The 23,725-nt window shown below is 41.1% G+C and overlaps 1 protein-coding gene across 2 annotated transcripts in view; it reads left to right on the top strand.

Annotated features, from left to right (window-relative positions):
- The window catches only part of B4GALNT2 (beta-1,4-N-acetyl-galactosaminyltransferase 2 (SID blood group)), a 69,149-nt gene extending 45,893 nt beyond the window's left edge, over positions 1-23,256 (top strand). For both annotated transcript variants that reach the window (XM_004455384.3, XM_058284026.2), the window contains exons 6-11: positions 623-803; positions 1,810-1,896; positions 16,674-16,861; positions 17,641-17,781; positions 20,793-21,012; positions 21,606-23,256. In XM_004455384.3, coding sequence (XP_004455441.1) covers positions 623-803; positions 1,810-1,896; positions 16,674-16,861; positions 17,641-17,781; positions 20,793-21,012; positions 21,606-21,811 — 1,023 coding nt within the window. In that variant the 3' untranslated portion in view covers positions 21,812-23,256. The remainder of the gene's footprint in view (positions 1-622; positions 804-1,809; positions 1,897-16,673; positions 16,862-17,640; positions 17,782-20,792; positions 21,013-21,605) is intronic.
- The last annotated feature ends 469 nt before the right edge of the window (positions 23,257-23,725 follow it).

Below are 23,725 nucleotides of genomic sequence, written 5' to 3'. Positions count from 1 at the left end.
GGATGACCCCCGTTTGGGGGCTTCCGCGGTTGAGTCTGTGACGGTGCCATTCATGAGACAGGCAGGGAGAACTGCGGAGAGGCGGGGGAATGGGTTTATAGAGAAAACGCAAAAGTTCTGTTCTGAAAATATCAAGGGTGAGTTGCTTGTGTAACTTCCTAGTGGAACAACCAACCAAGCAGTTGGATCTAGGAAAGAGATGAGAGGGAGACACGTTTTGAAACCATGAGCCTATGCACAGCATTTAAAGCCGTGGGAATGGATGAAATCCTTTAGTAGGAAAGTGTGGAGTAAGAAGGGAAAAGGGCCGAGAAGCAAGCTCCGAAGAACTCCGATTGGAGATCAGATCAAAGAGGCAGAGAGAACAGAGGAAAGTCGAAACGAGCAGCCTGCAGAGTAGGGAGACACCTGTAAGAATTTCCAGAAGCCCGGCCCTCGAGCACACCGCTCCTTAAGGCTTGGTTCTGCTTTGCTGAACCCAGAGCCACGGGAGGCTGCGAGCAGACCCTGGGACAGCCCTCACCCCATGTGCTCTGCCCCCTGCTGGCCACCCTGGGCAGGAGCCTTTCCCTAAGGATGGACATTTTCCATGAAGCGTCTTTCTTACCTCTCCCTACCCTAGGTCACCCTGACTGCTTCTCTGGGGACGCTGAACACCCTCGCTGATACCTCAGACAGTGTGGTGCAGGGCAGAGGCCAGAAGCAGCTGACCATTTCGACCAGTGACCGGAAGCTCTTGAACTTCATCCTCCGGCACGTGACGTACACCAGCACAGTGTACCAGCGCCACAGGGTGGACATGGGTGAGAGCCGGTGCTCGGCTTGCAAAACGCCGAGGGAGCCAGAAAACACTCGCAGACCCCTCAGAGCCTTCCCCCTCGAGGAAGCCTGTCTGCAGTTAAGATTCTTCCCTCACGCCCGCTTCTAACCCCAGGCACCCAACTGCCCAATTACTGTACCCAGTACTACCCCCCAGTTGCCACTGACCCCCCGCAGTGACTGGAGGAGAGGACGGTGCCTCTGCTGGTCTCTGTGCGAGGACAGATCATGCCCACTGTGCTCCTGGCCATGGAGCACTTGCTGAGCAAGCAGCCAGGTCTGTCACCCATCCTCTGCGGTCCCCAAAGGTGACTGTCCGCACATCATGCCTTGTCCTGGGCTCTGGGAGGGGTGGCAGGAGAGGGGATGGGCTTCCCAGGCACAAGGGCAGCAGCTTAGCCTAACCGCCCCCCGCCCCCAAACACCACCTGGATGAACAATTCCTGCCACCAGCAGCGTAGCCCCGTTTCTTTCTGCATGACTCAAGAGCCCCTTTTCTCCTTTGACTAGCTATCCAGGATGTGTCCCCACGGCAGCAACAGTGACAATGAAACATGGGACAGATTACCCGTGGCTGTAAACTAAAGAGATAGTGCTCTCAACGCTTCTTCGGATTTTCAAACATTTCCTTTCACAGAGCAACCCTGTGAGGAAAGATAGAGTGGGTATTATGACCCTCATTTTGTAGATGGAGGACACTGACTTCCAGGAAATTAAGTGACTTATCCAAGGTATTTCAGACAGTTAATGGCAAAGTCAGAACTTAATCCAGAGCCTCTGATTCCCGGCGCAGGGCTCACTCCACTCCAGGGGCACAAGTCGGGAGCCTGAAGGAGAGCAGGGTCTTTGGGTCGACTCTTGGGCTCCTCACTCTCCTCCCAGCCCTCACCGCCCCCACCAAGCTTCTGCTCCCCGCCAAGTCCGCCTCCCTGGGGCGGTGCAGAGAGTCAGGCGGTGGCGCTCAGGCTCTGACCTCCTTCTTCCCTCCAGTGAGCCTGGCGTCCAGCACCTCTGTGGTCAAGTTTCCAGTGACAATCTGCCATCCCATCATCCCCAAGTTACATGACCCTGGACCAGGTAAGTCCTTGACCCTGGGGATCTGTGGTCGACCCTGTAGAGCTATGGATGAAATGCAAAAGGGATCATCATCAGAGAAGTTTTTTAAAAAAATAACAGCTCTGATATGATTCCTGACAGCAAGCTTTGTTTGGAGGGAAAAAATTCTCATGCACACTCCCTTGATCTTGATTCACTGTATTTGAGTTATTACATGGTCTGTACTTATTTTGAAAAAACTTAATGAATTATGGCATTTTAATAAGTAACAGTAACAAAAACAGGGTGGTACTGGAGCATGAATGGATATATCAATGGAATCAAATTGAAATTCCAGAAATAAAGCTAATGTATGCTGGAATTTCACTGTCATAAAGTAGCTTTTTAAATCAAAGGAGGAAAATATGGATTATTCCAGAAATCATGTGGGATGATGGTGTAACTATCTAGAAGATTAAAAAGTTGAATTTATCTCACAGTTCATACCAAGATAAATTCCAAATACATCATATATCTAAATATTTTTTAAAGTATTAGAAGAAAACATGGAGGTTGTTGGTTTTTTAAAAAATGATCTTAGAGTGTTTAAGGCCTTTCTAAGTATGACACAAAACCCAGAGGTTGTAAAGAAAATACTGAAAACAAGATAAGTAAAAATTTTAAATATCTACAAGGCAGAAAAGCAAAGTTGGACAAAAGACAATTTGGGAAAAAGTATCTTCAACTCACATTAAAATCAAAGGTCTCGTTTTACTAAGGCACACCTATGAACTGATAAGAAAAGAACCCCTAATTGTTCGATGGAAAAATGCACAAATGACGTGAACCAACGGTTCACCCAAAAAATGAATTCAGCAATACTCTTAACCATCAAAATAGATGCTGAATCTCACATTAGGAAAGGTGCAAATGAAAATGATATTCACATAAAAAAGTACTGGATAGGGATCAGGTGTGACTCAAGCAGCCGAGTACCTGCCTGCCACATGGGTGGTCCTGGGTTTGGTTCCCAGTGCCTCCTAGAGAGAAAAAAAGAACAAAAGAACCAACTTAGTTAGGGAGCTGATGTGGCTCGGTGGTTGAGCACCAGCCTCCCCACACGAGGTCCCAGGTTCAATGCCCAGTCTCAGTACCTCAAATTTTAAAAAAAAGTATTAGATAAAGGATAGGGCAACAGGCACTTAAAAACTGCTGGTAAGAATGTCAATAAACATCACCTTTATGGAGGCAAAGGTGGGATGGATTAGTTAAATCAAGTGTGGTCCATCTGTAAGGTGAAACACCAGGGAGTCACAAAACAGAAGAAAAAAGCTGTGGTCCTGCCCCCCCACCCCATTTATTGTTAATGCTGATACAAAATATTTTCCAAGATGTAAAAAAGGTGCATGACTTAGTGAATAAAAAGCTACCATTTATGTAAAAAGAAAAAGAAGTGGGAAAGAATGTATGTACATAATTGCTTATTATCAAAAAACAAAACAAGAAATTGGTAATATTGGTTGCCTCCTGCGAGAAAACCAGGCAATTAGGGGACAGGGCTGGGAAAAAATTGTTTTCATGGGACAAATGTGGTATATTTCATTTTGAATCAATTGGCATTTTTTGGATGTACTGCATGTCTATTCAAAAATAATTTACTCTATCCAAATACAGTCTATTCAAAATATAAGTTAAACAAAACTTTAGGGAGTGGTTGTAGCTCGGTGATTGAGTGCCTGCTTCCCATGTACAAGGTCGCAGGTTCAATGTGAAATGTCCCAGCATTAAATATCTAGCAAGAAGTAGTCAAAAATATTTGCCTAACTTAATGACCATCTCAAAAACAAAATAAATCAGTGCAAAAAATTTAATGAAGTTTTTTTTTTGGCTTTAGGTTTGTTTTACAGATATGTTTAATATGTAGATTTTAATTTCAATATTTCAATTTTACATATTTTATTTTATGTATATACCATATAGTGTGACTTTATATGTTTTTGAACTTTTCGTAAGAGTTATTACATTGCCTGATGTGAAATTCTAGATTCTGATCTTTTGTCAGTCTGTGCTTTTAATTTTGTTTCTGTTGTCTTTTGTAATATACACATTTTAGCTTTTAATATAGTAAAATTGACTAGCTGTTTTCTTTCTGGCTTTTGCCTTTAAAAAATTTTTTTTTTAATTTATTTATTTCTTCCCACCCCCTCATTGTTTGCATTTGTTATGTGCTGTGTCTTTAGGAGGCACTGGGAACTGACCCTGGGGCCTCTGATGTGGGAGGGAGACACCTAGTCACTTGAGCCTCTTCTATTCCCTGCTTTGTTGTGTCTCTTACAATGTTTTTTCTTCTTGTGTCTGTTGTTGCATCAGCTTGCCGCACCTGCCTGTCACACCAGCTCGCTGTCTTCTTTAGGAGGCACTTGGAGCCGAACCACGGACGTTCCATGTGGTAGGCGGGAGTTCAGTCACCTGAACCACATCCGCTTCCCCCGCTTTTGCTTTTTTGACTTGTTTAAGAAATTATTCCCTACCCTATAGCTTTGAAGATATTCTACTATATTTTCTTCCAAAGTTGTTCGTTTTCACTTTTCATGTTTAGACATTTAACCCCGTTAAAAGTTATTTTTATATATAGTATATTATAGAATCTATTTTTTTGACATATGAATAGTGTATTGTACTAACATCATTTATTAAATGGTACATCCCTCCTCCCTGGCTTGTATTGACAGCTATGTCACACGCCAAGTTTCCATATATGCAGGGGGCTGCTGGGCTTTGTCAAATTCCATTGATTTGTCTATCACTGGAATAATTCCATAATGTTTTTCTGGAGGTACTGGGGATTGAACCCGGGACCTCATACATAGGAAGCAGGCACTCAACCACTGAGCTACATCTGCTCCCCCATAATGTTTATTTTACTTTCATTTTTTTAAAGATTTATTTATCCCCCACTCCCACCCCCACCCGGACCCCTCTCCCTGTTGTTTGCACTTGCTGCCTGCTCTCAGTGTCCATTCGCTATGTGCTCTCTGTGTCTGATTGCCTTCCCTTTAGAAGGCACCAGGAACCCAACCTGGGGCCTCCTGTGTGGTAGGTGGGGAGCTCAGTTGCCTGAGCCACACTGTTTCCCCCATAATACTTAATTATCAAAGGTTTGGAACAGGTTTTGATATTTGGTGGGGACAAATCCAATCTCATGTACTTCATTTACAAATTTTCTTGACCCTTCTTGTTCTTAGCTCTTCTTGTTCTTTAGAATTTTATGGTCATCTGTCAAGATCTTCTAAAATCTCTCGAGATTTTTATTGGAATTGCATTGAATTTAGAGGTTAGTTAGAAATTAACTGAAAAGTTTACTGAACTTGAATACTTGCAACCATGAATCTGTTATAACTCTCCTTATGTTATGGCCTCTTCATAGATTCTTCAATAATTTTTGTAATTTTATTTGTAAAGGAATTATAGGAATTGAAGGAATTTTATTTGTAAAGGAATTAAAGGAATTTTATTGGATTTAATCTTGACTATCTTGTTGCTGTGAGTTGGATCTTTTTTCTATATTTTAATTGATTATTTGTTATTGCTGATATATAGGAACACTAGTGGTTAAAGTTATAAACAGTACCCTTGTTGAACTCTTATTAGTGACTTTTTTTTTTAACACATAGAATTTCTTAGACAAATGATGATTTTTGTCGCTTTCATCTCAGTTCTTATATCTTTCTTGCCCTGTACTGCATCGGCTAAAATACCCAGTACAGTGCTGAATAGTAGCAGCAGTGTCAGGTAGTTTTGTTTATTCCTGACTTTAAGAGTATTCTGTAATGATTGAAGTGATGAATGTACAGCTATGCGAGTATATCAAATACTATTGATGAGACACTTTGGATGAATTATGCTTTATTAATATGTATTAATAAAATGGATTTGTTTGAAAAAATAATATTCTAATGTTTTACCACTAATGTTTGCTGTGTAGGTGTGTGGAAGTGTCTCAGGATAGAAAGTTTCTTTTATTTCTATTGTTAAGAATTTTTCTATTTTTATTTTAATTTTTCTATTTCTTTACAGAGTTTTTATTATGAGTATTGAATTTTATCAGATAATTTGTCTTCAACTATTGAAATAATTCTTTCAACTGAGTTCATGTGGTCATTTACGGTGATAGATTTTCTACTGTTGAAATATCCCTACATTTCTGGAATAAACCCATCTTGATTGTGATGCATGATTTAATTAAATGCTGAATTAAATTTACTACTATTTTATGTAGGATTCTTTCTTCTATACCCCAAAATATGGTTATCTTTTCCTATAATGTCCTTGCTCAGTGTCGTTATCAATATTGTACAAGTCTCACAAAATAGGTTGGGTAGCATTCCCTTTTTTACTGTTTTCTGGGATGGACTGTAATAAACTAAGAATTATATGTCCCTTGAAGATTCCTTAAAACTTATCTGGTCCTCGTGTCTTTGTGTGTGTATGTATCCAAAACGGGGAACTGAAGGTGGGAATATGAACGGGGAGAAATGAGAGAAAAGGGAGAATTTTTTATACCTCAATCCCATGTCATTACTGGTCATTGATCTGTATGTATATCGACTCAGTTTTAGAAATGTTTCTATAAATTATCCTCTTCACCTAAAAATTTTCAAATTTATTATCATAAAATTATTCAAAATATTCTCTATACTTTTTTTAAAAAGTTTGAATACATATGAAGTTAAGTTCCCTTTTGGTTCTTTTTTGAAGAAGAAGTATAAACATATATATAGCTTGTAATATTATTTCTTTTTTTAAACAAATCAACTTTTTTGATACATACTAATAAAGCATACAATTCATCCAAAATGTACAGTCAATGGTATTTGATGTAATTACATAGTTCTGCATTCATCATTTTAATCATTATTAGATCATTTTCATTATTTCAATAATAGTAATAATAAAAAAACAGACAAACAAAATTCTTCAACTCTCAATCTCTCTATGCTCCCCTGCTGTACATAGCTGCTATTTCTGGCTATCCTTGATTTTTGTTTGTTTTTTGTTTTCTATTTCTCTTGTTTTTTTCTTTTTTCTTTTTCTATTTTATTGATTTTTTCCTCTCTAGCTATTTTTGCACAACTATTTATTTATTAAGCAGTTTTACGAGATATATTCACATACCATATGATCTATACAAAGTGTATAATCAGTGGCTTTTAGTATAATCACAATGTTGGGCATTCATCACCACAAAAAATTTTAGAACTATTTCGTTACTACAGAAAGAAAAACTCCACACCCCTTAGCAGTCCTTCCCTAGCCCTATATAACTACTAATCTAATTTCATCTTTATAAATGGATTTATATTTGCATTTTATATAAATGGCATCATATAATATGTAGTACTTTGTGTCTGGTTTCTTTCACTTAGCATATTTTTTGTCTGATATTAACACCTTGCAGTATTAATATACATTTGTTCAACTTCAAAGAAAAACAGACTTATACATGCAATTTTACCCATATTCATAATTCACATGTGATTTTACTATGCTACACAGTTCCATATTTTTCAGCTTACCTTTCAGTAATATACATCACCTTAGTCTTTCCCTTTAAACCACTTTCATACCCATTTAACAATACTGCTAATTACAAGCATTATGTTGGGCTTTCACCTTTTCTATTCATTTCCAAAAATAAACACACTTTTTTTTTTACCAATTCTGCACAAGTTAACCCTCAGCTCTCCATTCTCTAACCTCATTCTACTTTCTGGTGGCCCATATTCTAGTTATTAACTCCATGAGATTACATAATATATTTAGTTCATGGTAGCACAGTCCTACAGTATTTGTCCTTTTGTGTTTGGCTTGCTTCACTCAATATAATATCCTTCAGGTTTATCCATGTTGTCTTATGCTATATGACTTCATTTCTTCTTACAGCTGCATAATATTCCATCATGTGAATACACCACAGTTTGTTTATCTGTTTATTGGTTGATGGACACCGAGGTTGTTTCCAACTTTCGACAATCATGAATAGCCACTATGAAGATCAGCGTGCAGATGTCTGTTCTCATTACTGCTCTCAGTTCTTCTGGATATATATCCAGTAGTAGTTTTGCAGGGTACCGTGGCAAATATATATTCAACTTTAGGAAATGCCAAACAGTCCTCCACAGTGGCTGTACCATTCTGCATTTCCACCAACAGTGAATAAGTGCTCCTATCTCTCCATATCGTCTCCAACACTTGTAGTTCTCTGTCTTTTTAATAGTGGCCATTCTGATAGGTGTGAATTGATATCTCATTATAGTTTTTGATTTGCATTTCCTTAAGCATTAGTGATGTTGAAATTTTTTTTTTTTTGTGGCCATTTGTGTTTCTACTTTGGACAAATGTCTGTTCAAGTCTTTTGCTTATTTTTCAATCATGTCGTTTGTCTTTTTATTGTTGAGTTGTAACATCTCTTTATATATCATAGATATTACGCCCTTATTGGACATGTGATTTCCAAATATATTCTCCCATTGAGTTGGCTGCCTTTTCATCCCTTTGTTAAAATCCTGTGAGGTGCAAAGTTTTTAATTTTGAGGAGGTCCCATTTATCTATTTTTTCTTTTGTTGCACATGCTTTGGGTGTAAGGTCCAAGAAACCATCTGCTACCTCAAGGTCTTTAAGATGTATCCCTACATTTTCTTCTTGTAGTTTTATGGTCCTGGCTTTTATATTTTAGGTCTTTTGGTCCATTTTGAGTTGATTCTTTTATAGGGAATGAGATAGGGGTCCTCTTTCATGCTTTTGAATTTGGATATCCAGTTTTCCTAGAGCCATTTGTTGAAGAGACTTTGTCTTGTTAACGTGGACTTGGTAGGGTTGTTGAAACCAGTTGGCTGTAGAGGTGAGGGTTGATTTCTAGACTTTCAGTTTTTTGTTTTTTTTTTTTATTGACTTTGTAATAATATTACATTAAAAATATATATGTGAGGTCCCATTCAACCCCACCCCCCCACCCCCCTTCTCCCCCCCCAACAACACTCGTTCCCATCATCATGACATATCCATTGGATTTGGTAAGTACATCTTTGGGCACCTCTGCACCTCATAGACAATGGTCCACATCATGGCCCATACTCTCCTCCATTCCATCCAGTGAGCCCTGTGAGGATCCACGATGTCCGGTGATCACCCCCGAGGCGCCATCCAGGGCAGCTCCACGTCCCAAATACGCCCCCACCTCTCATCTCTTCCTGCCCTTCCCCATACCCATCGTCCACCATGTCCACTTTTCCCAATCCAATGCCACCTCTTCTATGTGGACATTGGATTGGTTGTGTCCATTGCACCTCTATGTCGAGAGGAGGCTCAGATTCCACATGGATGCTGGCTGCCATCCTCCCATTTTCAGTTGTAATCACTCTAGGCTCCATGGTGTGGTGATTGTCCTTCTTCAACTCCATCTTAGCTGAGTGTGGTAAGTCCAATAAATCAGATTGTAGGTGCTGGAGTCTGTTGAGGCTCAGGACCTGGCTATCACATTATCAGTCCAGAGATTCAAATCCCCTAACTATATCTTAAACCCCAACGTTAACTGCACCTCCAGCAGATTAGTATGAAAGTCTTATGAAGGGAGATCCCATCTGAGTCCAGATTCATCACACATAAACACCATTTCCAGAGAGGGGCCATCTGCCCTGGTAGTAAACCCCATCGGCCATGACCATAACTCTCATGGGTCTCTTTAGCCTTCATAGGAACCAATATCTGGGGGTTGTATCTGCTTTATCTGTCTCTCTGACTCTGCTCAGTTGTGCATGAGGGCAATCCTTCTGCCAGCCTCCAGACTCTTTTTTAGAAACTCGTAGCCATATAAACTTATTTCTCCTTTCCATTTCCCCCTTACTTTAGGTCAAACAGCATTTTAAAGTCATGTTGTTTTATGTAGACATGGATATTCTGTTGATCCGCATTGAACCTTCCATATAAGGTCCTTTTCCAGTTGCATCATCAGTTGGTATTTGATAGTGGTCCCTCGTTGCCAGGGAGGCTCATCCCCGGGTTAGACTTTCAGTTTTATTCCACTGATCAATGTGTCTATCTTTATGCCATACCGTGCTGTTTTGACCACTGTAGCTTTATAATACGTTTCAAGGTCAGGCAGTGAAATTCTGCCCATATAGCTCTTCTTTTTTAGAATGTTTTTGGCTGTTTGGGTGCACTTTCTCTTCTAAATGAATATGATAATTACTTTTTCTATTTCTGTAAAGTAGGCTGTTGGAATTTTGATTAGTACTGCATTGATTCTATAAATCAGTTTGGGTAGAATTGACATCTTCACAATGGGAAGACATGGACTGTCTCTCCATTTGTTTAGGTCTTCATTGATTTCTTTTAGCATTGTTTTGTAGTTTTCTACATATAGGTCCTGTATTCCTTTGGTTAACTTGATTCCTGGTGTTTGAGTCTTTTTGTTGCTTTTGTAATTGGAATTTTTTCCTTGATTTCCTCCTCAGATTGTTCAATACAAGTGTACAGAAACCTTACTGATTTTTGTGTGTTGATCCTGTATCCTACCACTTGGCTGAACTCATTTTATTTTTTTTTTAAAGATTTATTTTTATTTATTTAATTCCCCTCCCCTCCCCCGGTTGTCTGTTTTCTATGTCTTTTTGCTGCGTCTTGTTTCTTTGTCCGCTTCTGTTATCATCAGCGGGAGGGGAAGTGTGTGAACTCATTTTTTAACTCAAGTAGCTTAGTCATAGACATTTCAGAATTTTCTTAATATAGGATCATGTCATTCACAAATAGTGAGTGTTTGACTTCCTCTTTTCCTATTTGGATGCCTTTTTTCTTCCTTGTCTTCTAGATCTTCTAGTACAATGTTGAATAACAATGGTGACAGTGGGCATCCTTGTCATATTCCCAATCTTAGAGGGAAAGCTTTCAACCTTTCCCCATTGAGTATGATGTTAGCTGTAGGTTTTTCATATATGCCTTTTATCATGTTGCAGAAACTTTCCTTCTATTTCTAAATTTCAAAATGTTTTTATCAAGAAAGGATGCTGGGTATTATTGAATGTCTTTTCTGCATTGATTGATTTTCTTATGTTGAACCAGCTTTGCACATATCAGGAATAAATCCCACTTGGTCGTGATGTATAAGTCTTTTGATATGCTATTGGATTCAACTTGCAAGTTTTTTGTTTGAAATTTTTGCATCTAATCATCAGAGAGATTGGTCTGTGGTTTTCTTTTCTTGTAGTATCTTTATCTGGCTTTGGTATTAGGGTAATATTGGCTTCATAGAATGTGTTGGGTAATTTTCCCTCCTCTTCAACTTTTTGGAAGAGTTTAAACAGGATTGGTGTTAATTCTTTTGAAATGCTTGGTAGAATTCACCTGTGAAGCCATCTGGTCCTGGAATTTTCTTTGTTGGGAGATTTTTGATGACTGATTCAATATCTTTAAATATGATTGGTTTGGTAAGTTCTTGTATTTCTTGTGTCAGTGTAGGTTGTGCATTTCTCTAAATTTATCCGTTTCATCTAGGCTTTCTAGTTTGTTGGCATACAATTTCTCATAATCTCTTATGATTCTTTTTATTTCTGTGGGATCAGTCATAACTTCCCTCCTTTCACTCACTTCTGATTTTACTTATTTACATCTTCTCTCTTTTTTCTTTCTTAGTCTAGCTAGGGGTTTGTCAATTTTATTGATCTTCTCAAAGAACCAGCTTTTGATTTTGTTGATTTTCTCTCTTTTTTTTTCCTTCTCCATTTCACTTATTTCTGCTCTAATCTTTATTTCTTTTCTTCTGCTTGCTTTGGGAATGGTTTGATGTTCTTTTTCTAGTTTCTTTACTTGTTCAGTTAAATCTTTGAATTTAGCTCTTTTTTCTTTTTAAATACAGGCATTTAGGGCTATAAATTTCCCCCTCAAAACTGCCTTCACTCTATCCCATAAGTTTTGATAAGTTGTGTTCTCGTTTTCATTCTTCTCAATATATTTACTAATTTCACTTGCTATTACTTCTTTGACCTGCTGATTATTTAAGAGTGTGTTGTTCAGTCTCCCACACATTTGCGAATTTACCTCTTTCCCATCTATTATTGATTTCCAGTTTCATTCTGTTATGACCTGAGAAGACGCTTTGTATAATTTCAATCTTTTTATATTTCTTGAGAGCTGCACTGTGCCCCAACATGTGGTCTATCTTGGAGACAGATCCATGGGCACTTGAGAAGAATGTATAACCCACTGAGTCAGGATGCAGTGTTCTGTATTTGTCTGTTAGGTCACACTTGTTTACCATATTGTTCAAGTTCTCTGTTTCCTTATTGATCTTTTGTCTAGTTGTTCTATCTAATGATGTGAGTGGTATATTGCAGTCTCCAGTGATTATTGTAAGATGTCTATTTCTCCCTTCAGTTTTCCCAGAGTTTGTCTCATGTATTTTGGGGCACCCTTGTTAGGTGCACAGATATTTATGACTGTTATAGCTTCCTGGTTTGTCTCTTTTATTAGTATATAATGACCTTCTGTATCTCTTATAACTTTTTTGCTTTTAAAGTCTGTTTATCTGTTATTAGTAAAGCTACCCCTGCTCTTTTCTGGTTACTATTTGTGTAGAGTATCTTCTTCCAACCTTTCACTTTCAGCCAGTTTGTATTCCTTGGTCTAAGATGAGTTTCTTATAAGCAGCATATGGATGGCTCATGTTTTTTATCCATTCAGTCAGCCTGTATCTTTTGACTGGTGAGTTTAATCCATTCACATTCAATGATATTACTATAAATGCACTATTTACTTCCTCCATTTTGTTCTTCGGTTTTCATATGTCATATCTTATTTTTGTCTGACTTTTTACTCCTTTGGTTATCCTTTCTGCTATTCTTTCTTCTATACTCTCCTCCAAGCCTGTCTCTCCTGACTTTTTCTTTTAGGTTCTAAGGCTTCCTTCAATACTTCCTGCAAAGGTGGATTCTTTTTTGCAAACTCTCTTAGTTTCTGTTTGTTTGTGACTCTTTTATACTCACCTTCATATTTGAAGGACAATTTTGCTGGATAAAGAATTCTCAGCTGGCAGTTTTTCTCTTTCAGTTTCCTAATTGTATCATACCACTGTCTTCTCGCCTCCATGATTTCTGATGAGAAATCTGCACTGTCTTACTGGATGTCCCTTTTACATGATGGTTTGCTTCTCCCTTGCTGCTCTGAGAATTTTCTCTTTATCTTTGACATTTAACATTCTGAGTAGTATGTGTCTTGGAGGTCTATTCAGATTTATTCTGATTTGGGTACAGTGTACTTCTTGGACATGTAAGTTCATTTCTTTCATGAGAGTTGGGAGATTTTCAGCTATGATTTCCTCAAATACTCTTTCTGCCCCTTTTCCCATATCTTTTCCTTCTTTTTAAAATTTTTTATTTCTCTCCCCTTCTCCCCCATTGTCTGCTCTCTGTGTCCATTCACTGTGTGTTCTTCTGCATCTACTTGCGTTGTCAGGCAGCACTGGGAAACTGTATCTCTTTTTTATCATGTCATCTTGCTGCATCAGCTCTGTGTGTGTGTGTGGTACCACTTCTGGGTGGGCTACATTTTTTTTTTTCACATGGGATGGCTCTCCTTGCAGGGTACATTCCTTGCACATGAGGCTCTCCTATGCGGGGGCACCCCTATGTGGCATGGCACTCCTTGTGCATGGCAGCACCACTCATGAGCCAGCTTACCACATGGGTCAGGAGGCCCTGGGTATCGAACCCTGGACCCTCCATATGGTAGGCAGATGCTTTATCAATTGAGCCAGGTCCACTTCCCTCTCTTCCTTCTGAAACTCCTATGACATGTATGTTGTTACATTTTTTCCATTCTTTCTTTCTTCAGTTTCAGCTGTTCTGTCTTCTGTATCACTTATTCTTTCTCCTGTCATTTTGAGTCTGCTGTTGTATGTCTCAAATGTGTTTTTCTTTAAGATTTTATTTTTTAAATTTATCCCCCCCCCCCCCCCCCCGTTGTCTGCTCTCTGTGTCCATTCACTGTGTGTTCTTCTGTGTCTGCTTGCATTCTTTTCTGTGGCACTAAAAGTCTGTCTCTTTTTGTTGCATCATCTTGCTGTGTCAGCTCTGTGTGTGGGGGGGGCCACTCCTGGGCAGGCTGCACTTTTTTCGTGTTGGGCAGCTCTCCTTGCAGGGCACACTACTTGTGCATGGGGCTCCTCTACGTGGGGGACACCCCTGCATGGCATGGCACTCCTTGTGCTCATCAGCACTGCACATGGGCCAACTCACCACATGGGTCAGGGGGCCCTGGGTTTGAACCCTGGACCTCCCATATGGTAGGCAGATACTCTATCAGCTGAGCCCTACCTACTTCCCTCAAATGTATTTTTGATCTCACCTATTGTCTTTCATTCCCATGAGCTCGGTTACTTTTCTGTTCATTACGCTTGCTCAATGTCTTCTTGATGTCATTTATCTCTTTCAATTCATTAATTTGACTTTGGAAATTTGTGCACATCTCGTTTGATTAGTTCTCTCAAATTCTGTATCTCTTCTGGGGCTTTGATATATTTCCTTTCTTGGGCCATGTCTTCTATTTTCTTAGTATGGCTCATAATTTTTTGTTGGTATCCAGGCAACTGACTAGGATGTAGTTTACTCAGATGCTTAATTTCTTTCTCTTTTGTAGGGATATAGCAACAAGAGGCTGTGTGTTACCACTGATCTTTGATTCTTGGCTTGACCTGAATTGTTGGGATTGTCTTGCTGGTTACTCAAAACTGGGCACTGGACTCAGTAAATGGTTGTAGAGTCACTTCCTAGGGCCTTGAAGAAGGAGCCTATGGAGTCTGGAAAAAAGCCTCTCCTACTTATTAATTTTCTTGCATGCACTTCTTTGGTCTGCCAGCAGTTGGCGCTCTTTGGCAGCTCTCAGTTCAATGCCTTGTGGCAACACAGACCCCATCACTGTGATAGAGCTTCCTGTCTGGAGGCTATGAGCCTTGTAATTCAGACTTTCTCTGAGACCGTTACCCAACCTTCTCTGGCAGGCCCCTCCCTTTTCGTAGGTCGGAAATATTTCCATTCTCCTGAGTCCTCAACAATCACTCCCTGTTAGTAGAGGAGAAGATTGGGAGAGTTATGTATCTTTAGCCCCTTCCCCTACTCCAAGGCAAAGAATGGTGCAGCCCCATCAAGCCTGGAATAGCTGGCTCCTGGGAGCCAGCAGACCAAATTTGTGAATCAAAAGCTGTGTCCCTCTCTCTCCTCTTTGTCTTCAACAATTGGTCCCAGCTAGAAGAGAAGGAGGTTGCCATGGTGGCATTTCTCCAGTCCTTCCCTGTCTCCCAGGGCAAATCAGTGTGTGGTCCCACCTGGCCTGGAAGGGCTTGTGGAACACAGCAGACCACATTTGTGGGTCAGAAGTTGAGTCAGCCTTAGGCTGTGTCCCTCTCTCTTCCCTTTCCTGAGGTAGTAGATCCTTGGAGCCCCCTCTGCCTGCTGGTTTCAATTCACAGTTCTGTCGTGATTTCCCTTCTTTGTTCCTCTCTCATTTGGGCTGCGTCCAGCCTTTGTCTGGTGTCCTAAACCCTAGAAGAGCTTTTTCTAGGCTGTTTCAGCCTGTCCTCTAGATATTTTTCTGGAGGAGAAGAGAGTCCCGTGTCTTTCTAGTCTGTCATCTTCCTGGAAGTCTCTGCATTTAAAAAACATATATTTTAACTATCATTGCTATGTGTTTGCAAAAGAAAGGAATGAAAGTAAAAACTTAGACCTCCAGCTTGGACAGGAATCTCCCACCTGGACCACATTTATGGGAGTTCACACCCCAGTTTCTTTCTTTAGCATAACAGTAGAACCAGATAATTTGTCAATGTGATCTAAGAAGAGAAAAAAGAGGGACAGATTCATTTGATGTGACACAACTTACTTGGTTCTCTTCACTGATATTTTTTCTCCTCACTCCCTCTGACTACAGAGGATGTCGGGTAATGTTGCAACATATATTTAGAAAGGGAGTCTGGAATGACTGCTGATTTGGGTCATTCTAAAAAGGTGTTTCAGCAGTGAGGTTATGGAGTACTCACCCACAAACAGTAGGAAGGGTTGTGGCCTTCAGCATGCATTAACTCCAACTGACGACACACTCATCCAGATGTCACATGTGACTCGGTGATCTGGTTCCACGTGTGGTGGCTGAATCCTGACACACCAGCAGCTCCAGTAATTTCATGTAGAGTCTACTGTAGAAATGCTGTCCTTTCTCCAGCCTTTTATGTGTTACATGCCTTAAGAAGGACAATTTGGTCCCAGTCTTCTAGTCCCCAACTGCATCTTCCTGAGGATAAAGACCAGGTAGGGGAAAAACTGTCCCTTCTAGTTGTTGCAGCTGATGACAGGGCCAGCTCTCAAGTGCTTTAGATCCTTCTCTTCTTCCTGGGTCCCATGACCCTCTGGGATTGCAGCCCTTGATGGGCAATGCTCCGGGCATCTCAACTCCTGGTGATACTTTGAAAGCAAAGTGGTGACAGGTAAGTGTAAAATGAAGCATTCAAATAGATGGTAGGAAAATGGCATAGGGGAGCAACAGAACCAGGAAGAAACTCTAGAAAAGAAGACAGATAAAATTTCAACACATTGGGTACATTTTAAAATATACTTATTTTCCAATCCAACACCTCAAAATTCTTTCTAAGCACTACTGGGTACAAGGGCCAAAAGCACTGAGATATTGTGACATAAAGAAGCTATCAGAACAAAGCAAGTTAAGACATGAGGCTTCCTGCAAGACAGACATCTGACACCCACCCTTTCTTGCCTAGAGAGGAAGCTCAAAGACCTGGTGACCATTGCCACCAAGACCTTCCTCCGCCCCCACCAGCTGATGACCATGCTCCAGAGCATTCGTCAGTATTATCCAGACTTGACCGTGATCGTGACTGACGACAGCAAGGAGCCCCTGAAAATTGATGACAAGCATGTGGAGTATTACACTATGCCCTTTGGGAAGGTACGTCCCTCCTAGGTGGATGGACATCTGGGTCCCAGGGCAAGAGGCTTCCAGAGTCAGGCCCCAGCCTGAACTGGGTTCCTTCAGCTGCCTTCCTAAGGAGACAGGGTACTGGAGTGGGAGATGTGAGGATGTGCCTCTGAGACCCCTGCCGACTCCAGATTCTCAGAGAAATCGGGTTACCCTCAATTTTCTACATTAATGGAGTGGTTAATCCAGCCTTACCTCATACTTGGTGTGAAAATTGATTGGGATCCTTTTAAGTGACCTGAAGTGTCTGATACTCTCAGCAGAGAAACCTCATCCCCGTGATTCCATCTAAGCCAGGGAGTTTCCCTCCTGTGCCCCGACCCCTTCCTTCAAGGACACAGGAGGAAGTGGGTATTATGCACGCCCCCCCCCCCCCCCACTCAGCATCTTCCAGGCAGCATAAGAGATGGAAGGAGAGCCATGGAAACTTTGCCAGGTCAGGAAGGACTCCAATCAATTCCTATGGCCACAGGGCCAACAAAAGACTTTTTTTTTAGCCTCTTTGATCCAGAGAGACACTGTCCCTTTTTTGTTTTTCTTTGAAGCACAGACTCCCTTTAACCCTGTGTTTCTCAATCATGTAGCACATGGATTCACCTGGAAGCTTTTAAAACTACTGATACCTGAGTCCCACCCCCAGAGATTCTGATTTTATTATCTGGGGTGCAGCTTGGGTCCTGGGAATTTCAAAAGCTCCCCAAGTGATTTTAACCAGTGGCAACACTGCCCTAACCCATTCCCATCTACAGGGTTGGTTTGCTGGTAGGAACCTGGCCATATCTCAGGTCACCACCAAGTACGTTCTCTGGGTGGACGATGACTTTCTCTTCATCAACAAGACCAAGATTGAGGTGCTGGTGGATGTCCTGGAGAAAACGGAACTGGATGTGGTAAGGGATAGTTACTGGTTTTACCCTAGCTGCAGTCTGTAGAGGCTGCCCAGGAGACGGAAGGGGAGGAGTGGAGAGTATACAAAGGAAGAAGAGAAGAAATGGGGGAAGCAGAGAGAATGGGAGGGGAGGGAAGGAAGGGAGAGCGGCTCTTGCAGGAGATGAACAAGCTAGCACAGTTCTTGGGTTGATTGTTCCAGGAATCAGGAGATGTGTGAGTTCTGCTTCTGCCTCTGTATTTGACATATTAATCTGAGCACATCACACAGTGCTCTCCTCTTCCCCTCCCTATCACCCCACTTGTAACCATTGTTTTGTGTTTAAAACATTTCTAACTTTCTGGTGTGAGATTAAATAGAAAAGAGGGAGCAGTGCTGTGGTTCTGCCACACTACAAAACACACATACACACACACACATTTGTAAATGGTACAAAGTTTTAAAAAATATACATAGGGAAGCAGATGTAGTTCAAGCGGTTGAATGTCTGCTTACATGTATGAGGTTCTGGGTTTCATTTCTGGTACCTAAAAACAAAAATAAACAAATGAAAACAAAACAGCTTGGGGGAGCTGATGTAGCTCAGTGGTTGGAGGTCCCGGGTTCAATCCGTTATCTCAAAAAAAAAAATTATACATGGCCCTAATGACATTTTAAAAAGAAAATAATAAAAACATCAAAAGTCAACCCATAGGGAGTAGATGTGGCTCAAGCAGTTGAGTGCCTACCTCCCACATGGGTGGTCCTGGGTTTGATTTCCAGTGCCTCCTGAAAAAACAAAAACAAGTAACGAGAAGTGGACTTGGCCCAATGGACAGGGTGTCCACCTACTACATAGGAGGTCCACGATTCAAATCCCAGACCTCCTTGACCCGTGTGGAGCTGGCCCAGGCACAGTGCTGATGTGCGCAAGGAGTGCTGTGCCACGCAGGGGTGTCCCCTGCATAGGGGAGTCCCACATGCAAGGAGTGCGCCGTGCAAGGAGAGCCGCCCAGCACAAAAGAAAGTGCAGCCTGCCCAAGAATGGCGCTGCACACATGGAGACCTGACACCACAAGATGACGCACAAAAAGAAACAGATTCCTGGTGCCGCTGATAAGGATAGAAGCAGTCACAGAAGAACACACAGTGAATGGACACAGAGAGCAGACAACTTGGGGTGGGGGAGAGGGGAGAGAAATAAATTAAAAAAACAAAAACAAGTAACAAGCAAAACAAACAAAAAACCAACTCAGGGAATCCAATGTGGCTCAGTGGTTGAGCACCGGCTTCCCACAAATGATGTCCTGGGTTCAGTCCTTGGCCCTGGTACCTAAAAAAAAAGTTAACCCATACATACAAGAGAGAATAAAAAGAAAATGGATAAGAGGGTAAAATCTATCATAGCCACAGTTAACTCTGTTTTAAAAGTGAAGTTTACCATTCATACATGAACATACACAAACAATAAATGAATAGTAACATGCATGCCATCATGCAGGGCTCCCCTAACTCTCCCCACCACCAACACTTTGCATTGTTATGAAACATTTGTTGCAAATTATGAAAGAGCATCAACAAAACATTACTACCAACTATAGCTATACCTTATATTTGGTGTATTTTTCCCCCAACCCACCCAATTATTTACACCTTATATTAGTTCTATATATTTGCTGTTGTTCATGGAGAATGTTCCCATATTTGTTCTGTTAACCACAGTCCATCATTCATCACAGGATTCCCTGTGTTGTACAGTCCCATGCTTTGTACAGGCCATTCAAAGTGTACACTCAATGGCTGTCATTTTCTGCTGTCACCACCTTGGTCAATTTTAGAATGTTTTCATTGCTCGAAAAGGAAAAATCCCATACTCCCTTATACCCCATCCATTGTTGTGCCTTAGAGTTGAAATAATATCTTCTTGCCATTGCTGCAAATATTATAATATTACTGTTAACCATTGGGCCACAGTTAACTCTTAACCCAAGGAGACAATCCCTTAAGCATCTGGATTAACCAAGCTATCATTTGGTCACTCTTATAAAGACCACATCTCAAGAGCTTAGGCGAGATAGGTACAATTCCCTCTAGTGTAAAAATCCAAGCTGGCAGTTCACCCACCTTCCAAAGTCAGCCTGGACCAGGTTCCTTCTCTTGTTGTTCTCCCATCCTTGTGGTCCTTGCCTGCATGACCAGAAGACAGTGGGGGAAAGGAAGTAAAGGACAAACTTTCTTTTAGGGATGTGATCTAGAAGTTGTACACATCAGTTCTACTCATATCCCACCAGCCAGAACTTAGTCACATGGTCAAGCCTTGCTGCAAATGTAGTGGGGAAATGTCTTGAATAGTTGACTATACCTCAATTTAGTCTACTTAAAACTCAGATGGCTTATTTACTAAAAGAAGAGAATATGATGGGGAACAATGAGTAGACTTTACCATATCTCCCTCAGATTATGATTTCTTCAGAAATAGATGTATTTGTTCATCCCGTTTTGCTTGGGTTCAAACATCTAAATGCACATATCTCTGAAAAGCACACAGACAGGCAGCTCAGAGAGGTAAGCCTGGAGCAAACAGAGAACAGGAGGAAGACTAGCTTAAGACAAACTGCTCACGGCAAAATCTAGTAAGTGGAGACTCCACATGTGGACCATTGCCCAAATGTTGCCTCTTGCCTGCACCCGTTTCACTCTCCTACTGGAAGGGAGTGGGTCACCTTCTTCTGGAGAGGCTGAGCTTGCCCTACAGCAGGGAGAATGTAGACAGAAACTGTCCTTTGGCCCCTGTAGGTGCTACTGTTCATAAAAAGGAGGTTTTCTGGGGTCAGCTGGAATTAAAGTCCCAAAGGAACTAGCAGCAATGTGGTGAATGCTGTGGCTGACGCAGCATAGAGAGTAACAGGTAATTTGATGGGCGGATACAGGAAGGGTATAATTTACGTTACAAACGAAATGTGGACCAGTAAGAGGCAAGATGGATATTGAGCCTGTGGTCTCTAATGTGTATTTCTCCGCTCCGCTGGCTAGGTCGGTGGAAGTGTGCTTGGAAACGTGTTCCAGTTTAAGCTGTTACTGGAACAGAGTGAGAATGGGGACTGTCTTCACAAGAGATCAGGATCTTTCCAGCCCCTGGATGGCTTCCCCAGCTGCGTGGTGACCAGTGGCGTTGTCAACTTCTTCCTCGCCCACACGGAACGGCTCCAGAGAGTTGGCTTCGACCCCCGCCTGCAGCGAGTGGCTCACTCAGGTAGGGAGGCTGGACGAGTAATGAAGGGAGCTAGGCTGTGAATTAACCTCAGAAGGGAGTTCTTTCCAAGTGTCAAGTCCTACTGATATGGCCTGAGTCCAACAACAGTAGGTTTTCTTCCACTTTCACCCCAAACTAGGGATCGCATGGGCTCTCTTGCCTCAATTTGCACCCTCTCTTTGACATGTGTCTCATGTCAGCTGTCCCTACGCATTTGTGAAACCCCTCCCCTTTCTTTCTCTATAGTTCTGTCCCTTCTCTCTCTTCCTACCCTGCTTCATATTCTCTTTATCCAGAAATCCTTTTCCAATTAACTGTATCTGGTTATTTATCTTCCTGCTTCTCCCTCTTATATCCCCAGTTCTGTCCGATTGGAAAGTTCATCTGTGTCTCTCTGACTCTGTGCCTGTATCTCAGCCTGAGAAATGAGCTTATTTATTTCCTTCCAACTCTTCAGCAAGGGCAGGCTCCTAGAGTGAAGGGTTGGCATGGGGCCGAACCTTCCCTCTGATTTCCTTCCAGACCCACAGTATGACCCTGGATCTCTGACTGAAGCTCATATCTCCTTCTCCTGCTCCCCCTTCTCCTTGCAGAGTTCTTTATTGATGGGCTAGGAATCCTGCTAGTGGGGTCATGCCCAGAAGTGATCATAGGTCACCAGCCCCGTTCTCAAGTGCAGGACCCAGAGCTGGCTGCTCTACAGAAGACCTACAACACATACCGGGCCAACACCAATGCCCAGGTCCAGTACAAGCTGGCTCTCCACTACTTCAAGAACCATCTCCAGTGCTCCACATGAAGATGCAGAGGCATAGGAAAAGCACTAGGGTGACTGGCTGTGGGTATCTAGAACAGAAGAAGTGGTGGTTGGGGCTACCTAAAATAGACTGCTGATAATATAAACATCATAATGAATCAGCTGGTGGGTAGGGGAAATGGCTATGGCTCAGTAATTGGAAGTAGCAATCAAAGGTTAAGAGTCAAACAGATATTACACACTGATGTTCATAGCATAGCAGCATTATTCACAATTATCAAGAGATAGAAGCAACCCGTGTCCATCAACCAATGAACAGATAAATAAAATGTGGTATATGCATACAATGGAAAATTATTCAGCCATAAAAATAAATGAAATACTGATACATGCGACAACATGGATGAACCTTGACGACATCATATTGAGGCAATAAGCCAGACACGAAAGGACAAATATTGTATGCATTCACAGATTTTAAACAATTAGAATAAGAAAATTCATAGAGTCAGAATCTAGACTATAGGTTACCAGAGGATGGGATGGGGATAGAGAATGGGAAATAAAGGCTTAAAATGTAAAGGGTTCCTATTCGGAATAATGAAAATGTTTTGGCAATGGATAGTGGTGACGGTAGTATAATATTGTGAATACAATTAATTACCTGAAATATATGTGTGTGTATACATATATGGTTACAAGGGTAAATGTTAGATTGTATATATGGTAACAGAATAAAAATTTTTAAAACTACCTGGAACTACACTACACAAATAGTTCTCTAAGTTACCGTAGACTTTAATTAATAGTCCAATTATAAAATGTGCTTTTATCAATTGTAACAAATGTTCCACTCCAAAGCAAGGTGTTGGTAGTGGAGTGGTATATGAGAATCCTGTATTTTATGCATGATTGTTCTGAAAACCCACAACTTCTCTAAAAAAGAAAAAAATAAAATAATAAAATAAAGCCACACACACACAAAACAATGTGATAGTCAATGATTTTAGGGATTCAGGCTTTCCTATAGTCAAAAGAAGTTATGCTGTATTCATTTCAATTTCTGCTCAAAGCTTTATACAATGTACCTATATTCATATTACCAAAACTGTTTTTCTCAAGGAATATTTTATGTAAAATTAGCTGAAATTGGCATATTGAATGACACCACAATCTAATGTTAAGGACTCTACTAATTGCAATGTGTGCAGCATAGGGTGAGATTCTCCCAACAAAGTCACCCTTTAAGTAGGTACTAAAATTAATTAATAAACTGATTAATTATGAAATTTATGGATGTAGATAACAACCTGTAATCACAGCTTCCATTTAAATAAATATCAGTTTAATGGTAAATGAAAATGTATAGCTTCTGTACATGTTAATGGAAAGTTTCATAAAGAGAACATTATTTTAACCAATGTATTTGTAACTTTTTCATAAATTCTCTATGCTTTTAATAAATAAAATAATGCAAAAAATTTAAACGGTTAAGGATCATTAGAAATGGGCCAATCACTAATCAAGGCAATGGAGACTCTATTATTTGTTTGTGTGATGCCTTACCATTTATGAAATATTTGCACATTGTCACATCATCTCACTTGATCTCACATGAAAGAGTAGATGATGGGGCTGGAGCCTGGATTCATGGATGTCCTCAGGCACAGCGAGGGGACTCCACTGTGTACTGTGAGACTGTTTCCTAGGAGCAGGGACCCCCACCCTGCAGTCCCCTCACCATCCCAGGAGTGCGCGTGCGAGCTGAATGCAGTGCGCACCAAGTTCCTGCCAGCTGAGTAAAAAGCGTCTGCACAGCTCTCCACCGAAGACCCACGCGGACCCCAGGGCCGGCGGAGTAGTCACGGAATCCTGCGGGAGTGGGCTGTTTTGGGAACCTACAAAGCAGGAGGTGTCTGGCCATCCATCTGGAGAGACTGCAACAAGATCAGTGCT

This window comes from Dasypus novemcinctus, chromosome 21 (genome assembly GCF_030445035.2).
Source record: "Dasypus novemcinctus isolate mDasNov1 chromosome 21, mDasNov1.1.hap2, whole genome shotgun sequence".
NCBI classification, from domain to species: domain Eukaryota; kingdom Metazoa; phylum Chordata; class Mammalia; order Cingulata; family Dasypodidae; genus Dasypus; species Dasypus novemcinctus.
This window is presented reverse-complemented; position numbering and strand designations above follow the sequence as displayed.